The sequence below is a fragment of the Octodon degus genome, unplaced genomic scaffold, assembly GCF_000260255.1.
Source record: "Octodon degus isolate 3935 unplaced genomic scaffold, OctDeg1.0 scaffold00022, whole genome shotgun sequence".
NCBI lineage: Eukaryota > Metazoa > Chordata > Mammalia > Rodentia > Octodontidae > Octodon > Octodon degus.
In genome coordinates, this window is record NW_004524598.1 from 8,594,670 (window position 1) to 8,604,525 (window position 9,856).

General features: G+C 42.8%; 1 protein-coding gene across 5 annotated transcripts in view; it reads left to right on the forward strand.

The window, feature by feature from the left end:
* The window catches only part of Mdn1 (midasin AAA ATPase 1), a 167,174-nt gene that overhangs the window by 118,035 nt on the left and 39,283 nt on the right, over window positions 1-9,856 (forward strand). For all 5 annotated transcript variants that reach the window (XM_023711917.1, XM_023711918.1, XM_023711919.1 and 2 more), the window contains exons 67-76: window positions 320-415; window positions 1,424-1,518; window positions 1,788-1,909; window positions 2,477-2,623; window positions 3,462-3,571; window positions 4,182-4,255; window positions 5,201-5,399; window positions 6,478-6,640; window positions 8,924-9,070; window positions 9,552-9,678. In XM_023711917.1, coding sequence (XP_023567685.1) covers window positions 320-415; window positions 1,424-1,518; window positions 1,788-1,909; window positions 2,477-2,623; window positions 3,462-3,571; window positions 4,182-4,255; window positions 5,201-5,399; window positions 6,478-6,640; window positions 8,924-9,070; window positions 9,552-9,678 — 1,280 coding nt within the window. The remainder of the gene's footprint in view (window positions 1-319; window positions 416-1,423; window positions 1,519-1,787; window positions 1,910-2,476; window positions 2,624-3,461; window positions 3,572-4,181; window positions 4,256-5,200; window positions 5,400-6,477; window positions 6,641-8,923; window positions 9,071-9,551; window positions 9,679-9,856) is intronic.

Consider the following 9,856-nt stretch of genomic DNA (forward strand, 5'->3'; position numbering starts at 1 on the left):
CAGCACTTGGGAAGCTGAAAACAGAATCACTACGAGTCCAATCTGTGTAGGGAGACCCTCTGGGCCCTGCACTAAATACAAAAAAAAAAAAAGTTTGTCTTGAGCTGGGCATGGTGGCATACACCTATAATCCCAGCATTCAGGTGAGACCTGTCTCAAAAAGTAGTTTTTCTTAGATCCATAGCCCTAGCAGTTTCCAAAACAGAAAGTAAAACTTGCTGCTAGGATTCTCTTTGTTATTCTGTGACTTTGTGTGCTCAGTATTTCTGCTGAGATGCCTGACTTTTTTTTTTTTTTTTTTTTTTTTTTTTTTTTGTAGCTACTGGTTGTAGTGGACAGAATTCGTAGTTTTCCACTTTCCAGTCCCATCTCAAAGTTCCTGAATGGTTTAGAGATCCTTCTGGCAAAAGCACAGGTAAGGTGATTCCTTTTTTTCCTTGCTTAAGGCTGTGATAATTTAGGGCTGGTGAGATAGCTCAGTGGATTAAAGCACCTGCTTAGGCAGATGCAGGGACCAGGGTGCAGGAGCGTGTTGAGACGACGATTGAGACTGGCCGTAGTGGCACAAGCCTGTAATCCCAGCGCTAGGGAGGCTGAAAAATAGGAGGGTCACTATAAGTCTGATCTGTAGTGAGACTCCGTAGACCCGGTACTAAATACATTTTTTTAAAAAAAAAGGGGGGGGGTTGTAATATTTTGACAAAAAATTTATCTGATGGCTCTTTTGTTGTTAGTGGGACAGAAGCCTAACTTGCATTTTTTGGCAAGGGGTGAGTGAGAACATCCCATGTGAATACCCTGCCCCTTGATAGGTGTGAGCTACCTCACTGAGTTTTGAACATGGTGTGAAATACCCAGCAGTACTGAGGTATTTACTGTGCCAGAGTGACCAGCAGGCCATCTCTGCCTGAGTGCTTACATGTTCTCTTCCTCTGTTCCTCTGGCCACTGAGGTGGCCAGTGCCTCTGCATTTGATAGGGAATGACCACTGACTTCGTTTAAGGTCAGAACTTTTGTAGGGACTCCTTGGTCTCTCTGTGGTCCCTGGGAAATTGCAAGATGCTTTAGTCAAGACTGAGGTAGCTTCACTGCTTTAGGCACTGTGACCTTGTCCTGCCCTCACATGTGACTGATTTCTAGCTTTAGCCACTCCCAACAATCTTTAACAGCAGGGATTCATCCTCTAATTCTACGAACCCAATCATTTTTTTTTTAACCTGCCTATAATGTTGGCCCTGCTGGAGTTCTTCCGTGTGACCAGAAAGAACACGAAGCTGAATATACTTATAACCTCCTCACAGTTAACTTGTAAAAGTGCCTAAGGGCCCAGTAGTCTTTTCAAGGCATGTCCAGGAGTTGTTAGGGGAGGCAGTAATTAAAGGGATGCATATAGCCATAGTGCATTCTATCTGTGTTTCTTTAGGATTGGGAGGAGAATGCAAGTCGGGCTTTGTCTCTGAGGAAACATCTCAATTTGGTCAGTCAGATGATCATTCGTTGGCGCAAACTGGAGCTGAAGTACGTGAGATTCTGTCCCCCTCCTAAACTTACTCTCTGTTGATATTTTGAGTTTCTTCAGAGTTTAGTAAAGCAGCTAGAGACTGTGTTCTTTAACTATTATTCGTGGACTTTAAAGCAAGACATCAAAATGACCTTACATGCCTTTAGTTTTGGTGCATTAAACTGGGTGGTTACTCCATCTGTGGGCATTTAGTGTCATTTTCTGTGATTTCTACTGTTTAAAATGGGTTTTGCCTTAGTGTCTCGATGGCCCCTTCATGTTTTAGCTGCTGGTCTGTGAGCTTAGACAATACCATGAAACGCCACACCGAGAAATCCACCAAGCACTGGTTCTCCATTTACCAGATGATTGAAAAGCACATGCAGGAACAAACAGAGCATTGTGAAGGTAATGCCTGGCAGGATCTGCCTGTTTATTTGAGTATTGCAGATTGTCACCTCTATCTGCTCCTGTTTTTCCTCATTGCTGCTTTCACCTGGAAGGAGGTATCATTTGACTTTCCTATTTCTCAGAACTCAGCCAAGAAAGCTGTGTACATAATCTTACTTTGAGCATAAGGAAAGTCAGGTTCAAGCAACTTACCCAAGTCTCAGGAGTCAGTCATATAATGAAATCTTGATATTCTTTATGCCCACAAAATAAGTCAAGATGAATGTTGCCTTTCTGATAGGTAGTAGTTAACATGCTTGCATGAAGCGTTTCATACTTGCAGCATGTACCTTATAATTCAGTTTCATAATTTGCTGTGAGTGCATTTAGTACATACGCTGTACGCAGCCACTTTTAAGTCAGTCCACGATCCTTGGTTCAAAACTTCACCTTAATTGTGGAATCTACCTAAATGGCCAGTCCTTGGCATATCCCATAATAGATTGAATGCACTTAGAGACTGAATGTCACTTAGGGAATGACAATTCAACGACCTGTTACATGATTTTCTTTTTGACTCTGAAGATGACAAACAGATGACCCTGATGTTGCTGGTTAGCACATTACAAGCATTTATTGAAGGATCTTCTCTGGGAGAATTCCACATGCGACTTCAGATGTTACTGGTTTTCCATTGTCATGTTTTGCTGATGCCACAAGTTGAAGGAAAGGGTGAGGAATTTTTTTTTTCCTTTTCTTCTTAAGCTGCACTATTTATTAAATGGGCTATGCTTTGAATTTTCCACATTAGACAGGTATTTTATTGCACACCAGATTTTTAAAAAACACTTCTAATCATCTTTAATTTTAACACTTGTCACATTAGATACAGAAAAGAACATTAAAAGTGTAGGCTGACCCTGAGTGAACCACTAACTAGCAAACTCTAGCAGAAGTAAATTGCCAAATGAAGCCCTTAGGAACTGGCATGTCAAGGCAGCTCAAATTTCTGTGCAGACAGTGTATATTTCCTGATAAGCTGCTACTTGGTCTAGGCTATGGTTGTGTTCTTTGATGTAGTGAGCACACTGCTGTGGGTAAAGGACTGCACACAAAACTGCTACTGTCAGTTACTGTCCTGGACCACAGAGGCTTTGGAGAAAACTGTCACTGCCAAGTGAATCTTAAGCACACTGCATGTGATTGAGCAGTTGAAGGGAACCGCTTATAATCCATTCTTTAAGATAGATGCAGTATTTCTAATTTTGTAAGATTCAGAGAAAGAGTTTTAAGATGATTTTAATCAGAGACTGTATATCATCTCTGAGACTAAAAGTCTAACAACAAAAAATGTGCTGTATGTTGAAAAAGGATAGTGTTGACAGCCTGCATTTTTGGAAGCTGCTGAGCTCAGACAGGCTCCTTAGATTAATCTGCTTGTGAAATATGCTATAACCTTATGGTATAAAGGTTAATGAGGAAGGGTCATCACCAAAATGTGGAGCCCACAAGTGGCTCTGGTAGCAGATGCAGCAAGTGTGGTGTTGTGTTTCCTTTTCATTTCTTCCAGATGCAGTTTGCAGTGTTCTGTGGAATTTGTACCATTATTACAAGCAGTTCTTTGACCAGGTCCAGGCCAAAATTGTGGAACTTCGTTCCCCCCTAGAAAAAGAACTTAAAGTAAGATAAATAGATGTCATGATCACCCTTGGGAGAACACAATCGAAATGCTCTTTTTCTTCAGTTCATATTTAATGATGAGGCAGGGACTAAGGGAACTGAGCCAAGCATTGCAGCTGCTAAGTAACATTACAAAAGTGACATTGTGTGGTGCTGGCATGATTGCCAACCTACCTGAGCATGTGAGGGGTCAGGACAACCGCCCCTGCAGGGCATCCTTGAAGGATTGCTATAAGAATCTGCTGGTGCTTCCCGATCTCACTCAGGCACCTTGTCCTTCTCAAAGATGTGCTCTGTTTGGGTTCTGCTGTGGGGAAAGGAAGGCCTTTTCTTTCTGACACTTCAGTGGCCATGAAACCAACCCTGGGATTGACTCAGTGGTTTCTATGATCGTGTGCATATCAGATGAGCTACTGATTACAGCAGTACTCTTTTTGATTGCACTGTGACAGCGTACAGTTTCCCTTTTAGACTTGCCTTACTTATTCCATGACACATAGACCTGTGTGTGGATGGTGTGGGCCCTGATCTTTGGCAAAGAGATGATCTAGCAAGAAACGCAAGAACACCAGCTTTATAAGCCATTTCTTGAGCCTCATTTATCTTTCAGGAATTTGTTAAGATATCGAAGTGGAATGATGTCAGCTTCTGGTCCATTAAGCAGTCTGTGGAAAAGACACATAGGTAATTTATCTTTTAAAACTGGGGGTGACCAAACCCATAATTTTGTTTGGTAGGCTGCAAGGCTATATTGCTATCATGGCAGACTTAATACAGATGCCTTGAACTTCAACAGAGGTTCTCTAGAAGCTGGGTGTGGTGGTGCACACCTATAATCTTAGCACTCAGGAGGATCAGGCAGGTTCCATAGTGAGTGGGAAGTCAGTGTGGACTACGTATATCGTGAACTTTCCAATATCACTCCACTCCAGCTGTCCAGAGCTGTCTGTCTGTAGGAAAAGTGGGTGTGTCTCGAAACAAAGCAGGGTGTGGTTTAGAAGAGCCAGTCTGTTACTCACTAGCTGTTTATCTTTTTTAAAAAATTAATTGGGCTGGTGAGATAGCTCAGTGGTCTAAAGTGCCTGCATAGGCAAGCTTAGGCAGGTGCAGGGGACCACGGTTCGATCCCCAGCACGACATGCTCCCCCAGCCCCGCCCTCAGCTGGGGCAGGAAAAAAAAATGAACACAATATCCATTTATTAGCTCACAATTCTGTATTGGGTTGAAGAGCTCTATTTTATTATGCTTTTAATTTTTATTAGTCCTTGTTTTCAGTACATTGTTAATTGAAATCACTGTGAGGAGTTGGTGCATGTACATAACACCCCTTAATTCTTTCCGTGTCCCCTCCCCTTCCTTCCCTCCTTCGTCTCTTAGTCTCTTTACCATTTGCACAGTAGTTGTTTATCTTAATCAAAGCAATCCCACTATTCCTTGCTCCAGTATTCTAGGAAGGGAGATGATAATACTTGCCGTATTTTTCCCTTAAAAAATAAAATGATTATGAATATTGAAAGAGAGTATTATACAAAAAATTGTAGATTAAGTTGTGTGTGTATGCATTATGACTTTTGAGAAATATTTCTATTTTTCAACCCATGTTCCCTTACCACTTTCTGTCTGGTCAGGACTCTTTTTAAATTCATGAAGAAATTTGAAGCTGTCCTAAGTGAACCTTGCCGGTCGTCCTTGGTGGAGAGTGACAAGGAAGAACAGCCTGACTTTTTGCCCAGGCCAACAGATGAAGCCACAAGTGAAACATCTCCCATTCAGTGTCTGAATGGGGTCCTGAGGGAGACCTTGTTAGCCTGGCCAGCAGCTGGACAGGTAATGGCTTGGAGACAGTGTATGCACTTTCCCTGCTAGACGTGTTGGGGTCTGTGTTTTATAAGGGAGCTTTGAAGCAACAGTTTAGGAATGTGCCACTGAAGCTGCCTGTGGGCTGCCATATGTGGAGGCTACTGCTCAGGGGTGAATGTATGCAGTGTGTGATGGGTTTAGGGCTGCTGATTTCTGCAGTATAAATACCCCCTTTGTGGTTAGTTTACTGCACTGCAGTTTTGAGTTGGCTTGCAACTCAGTTCCTGAAAGTTTAAGAGTTCTTGACCAAGCAGGTCTGTTGTAGGATGGCTGTTCATGCTTCTTACCCTTGGAAGGGGAACCATTCTTTAGGAGTGGCATCATTTTTGGCTTCTTACTTGACTTTTTACCTTGGGGTTCACTAAGTTAGTAATAAAGATCATTGAGCTATTTTTGTATTTTACTATTTCAAAAAGTATCAAGGAAACTGAGCACATAGCATAATATGACTGTACAGGTATCATATGACTGAAAAATTGCTTTCTGCTGCATTTACCAGTTTACTGCTTTCTGTCATTCTAGTTAAAAATGTTGATTTGCTGATGATAATGACAGGAATTTCAGGGATTCTTCAGGGAAAAAAAAATTTACCCCAACATATGAAATGTCTTCCTTCACCTGATAACTGAATTCCTAATATTTGAACTGTTAATGAGGAATTGGAGGGGAGATAGTGGATTTTGCCTTGCTGTACATCTGAGAAAGCAGTATGGCTCAAGCACCTCAAGAGCAGCAGCATTTTATTACTCATTGTGCTGTGTGCCCAGGTCAGAGTCTTCCTGTGATCAGCACAGAAAGCCTAATGGTGGGTGGTGGGGTGGGGGTGGGTGGGGCTTCTGTTGCAGGGATCTCAGCAGCACTGCAGTTTTCCCAGTGTTTTGTAGTACATGCTCACTTTACTTTTTGTGCTGCTACATTTGTTGTGAGACTTCTGAGGTGATTATTTATGCTGGACAGGATTATGTGTATGTAGCACTCAATTAGCACTTATGCAGGTCAAGATCATTACTTGCATTTGTAGACCGTCCTCTACTATGTGTCATAGGCCACAGCTCCAACAGAGTGTCCTAGTGCCACTCCTTTCTCCAAAGAAGGGGAGCTTCTGCGTCGCTTGCCAAGGCTCATGAAACGAATGAGGAAGATCTGCTTTTCATTCATGAAGGAGAGCCCTTTGCCCCACCTGGTGGAGGGCCTCGATCAGTTCACTGGTGAGTGGCACTTGTTTTCTTTTCCTGTGGCCCAGAAGGGCTCAGATGTGGTACCTGTGTCCTGTTTTGCATCTTGTGTGGTGTTACACAGTTAATTGAATAAGGATGTAGCCCAAAAAGCAGAGGAGCCCACCAAGAATACACAGACTGTCTTCCATTTTCATCATGTCCCTTGATGTAAACAGGCTAACCATCTTTTTTTTTTTTTTTTTTTTTTTAATAGTTTTGCTACATTGCTCATGCTGGTCTTGGATTAGCTTGAGAGATCTGATCTATAGGACACCACCACTCCCAATCTGGACATTTTCTGTAATAGCCTTGCTTGTAGTAGTTCTTACTGGCCAGCGGCATGGTACAGGGACATGAAGGTGAATGTCCCAGGCTCTAGACTCGCCTACTTATTTGTCTCCCTTGTATATAGAAGGACAATTCATCCACAGTTGTCATCCTCTTGCTTTCCTCTCTTCGAAGAAGGATAGCAGTTTCGTTTCCCTGGCTGGCCTTCCTCGGGGTGAGAAAAGATGAGAGCCAGGATGTGTTTGGTAGTATAACATAGTGGTCCAGGTCTTCATAGACTGGGCAGCTTTTTACCACCTCCTCCATCCCTTACCACCACACCTCCTGTGAGTGTGTTGTCACTGTAAGGCTGTCTGCTTTTAATGAGGCAACTATCAGATGTAAGGGAGCTCTTTTCTTTTTTTTTCTTCCTTCCTTCCTTCTTTCTTGACAGCGTCTCACAGTGCAGCTTGGGCTTGCCTTGTGCTCATTTTTGTAGCACCCAGACTGGTCTCAAGCTGGCAGAAATCCTTCTGGCTCAACCTCCAGAGTGCTGGGATTGCAGGTGTGTACCACCACACCTGGTTCCAGGGCCACATGGTGGGCGCCCACATCCAGGGCCAAGATGGTGCCCCTGGGGATCCCTGGCCAAGACCGTGTAGTATGTGGGGTCGGGGATCAAACTCAGGTCCTTTTGCTTTCAACCCCACACTGTTGGTTTTTGCAGTTTGAATAGGATAATAGTTTATGATCCATTCCTTAAACTGACTTGTCCCTGAGCCCAAGGACAGTGATGTGTAGGATTTGTTCTGTTAACTGTCCTATCATGTCAGCATGAGGAGTGTGGTGCACTTGTCCTTACCTGGTGATTGCTTGTGTTTGTCTGCTAGGGCTGTCCTAACAGAACGATAGGACTGGTAGCTTAGGCAACAGAAATTTATTGTCACAGTTTCAGAAACTAAAGTCCAAGCTCACCTGCTAGTAAGACTGTTTTTTGTCAGAGGCTTTCCCTCCTTGGCTTGCAGATGGCCACCTTCCAATTGTGTCCTTCCAGGTTACTCTTTTTCTGTGGGTTCTTTTCTGGGTTTTTCAGGACTCTAGACGTTGAGTTAGGGCATATCCTCACTTTATATTAATGATCTTAAAACCCTGTCTCTGCCTGGCAAGTGCAGGGTCCTGAGTTCAAGTCCTGCTACCAAAAAGAAAGCCCTGACTCCAAATATAGTCATATTCTGAGGTGAGATGCTAGGACTTTAACATAGTAATTTTGTAGGAGTGGGTGCAATATAGCCATGACACTGTCTGTGGCAAGTTGGCAGTACACATGTATATTCAGAAAGGCAGCGTGATACTGGAGTAGAATTTGAGTTTTAAAGTTAGGTTGGCCAGGGTTGAAGTTCTAATTCAGCCATTTATTAGCTTAACCTTTAGAAATAACTAGACCATTGATCCTTTCTTTGAAGTCGGTAGCCGGTAATACAGCTGTGCGGCTTAAGTGCCTGCCTAGCAAGTATAAGGTCCCTAGATGGATCCCTGGTACTGGGGAAAAATAAGTCTATAAAATGGAACTATAAGTAGGCGCTACTGAGGTTTTGCAGATTAAAAGAACACATAAGTATTAGCTACAAAGTAGAATCTTAATGTATGTGGTATTAGAAATCTCCCTCAGGTGATTAAAATTCTCAGTGTAATACTGCACACTGTTAGTATTCAGTAAGTACTTTTTTTGCTTGATTACTTTTAAAAGCCCTAAATTTTTTTTTTAAATCACTTTTTTGTTTATTATGAAGAGACATGAAATCCTATATACTCTTACATTTGTATTTCTGTACAAATTGGCCAGTTTAGTTCAAGCACATATTAAGCATTTACCAAGTGCTAGGGACTGTGTGAAGTACTCAGACACAGAGGTAAGTGGTACCTGGTCCTCACTGCTACAAAGGGGCCTAAGTACTTAGCAACAGGACATGAACAAGAGCCTCTGGGCTCTTCCTGTCTTCCCCACAGGTGAAGTGATTTCTTCTGTGAGTGAGCTGCAGAACCTGAGGGTGGAGCTGGCTGCAGAGAAAGAGAAGCAGCGCTCAGAAGCCAAGCACATTCTCATGCGGAAGCAGCGAGCTTTGTCAGACCTTTTTAAACACCTTGCAAAAACTGGTACGGTTCTTGCCTGAAGCACCATGAAATATAATCACCAGCTTTTGGGGAGAAAAATAATGGGTAATTTGGGGAGACAGTCAAGGGACAGTGGAAATCATAGTATTGGACACAGTTTCAAAATGTCATTCCGAAAGTTCTCATAGGTGGAAGAATGCTGCGATGAACTGTTGATGCCCAAATATCTAGGATTTCGTAGTGAAGGTTCTCAGATTCCATAATGTTTATCATCATGTGTGGTGCAGCACCCCTCTTCTCCCAGGATAGAAGAAAGACTCCAACTTTGCTGGGCATGAGTCATTGGGGAATGTTGTTAAAGTGTAGGTGCTTATCTTGTCCCTGAGGGGCGGGACACAAGCTTGCATCTCAGCGTATTTTTGGGTGTTGTTGCTTTTCGCAGGACTCTGCTTTGAGTGGCAGGGGCAAAGGGGATGTATCCTTTTCCTCTGAATTTCTTGCCTAAATAAATGCTGTTTCTTAGGTTTGTCATACCGCAAAGGTCTCACTTGGGCCCGTTCAAAAAATCCACAAGAGTTGCTTCATCTCCACCCATTAGATCTCCGGAGAGCGCTCTCCATCGTCAGCAGCACTCAAGAGACTGATTCTAGGTTGGTTTGTTGTTTTTCCCCAGCTACAAATGGAGCAAGTCATTTAAGCCTCCATCCTCACTTGCCAAGAAAAGAGTATGGCACTGTCTCAGCAGAGTTGTAAAGATTGAGAGACACCGCTTATAAAAGTGCCTAGCTCAGTATTCAGAAAGTAGTAGATTTCTTTCTTTCTTTCTTT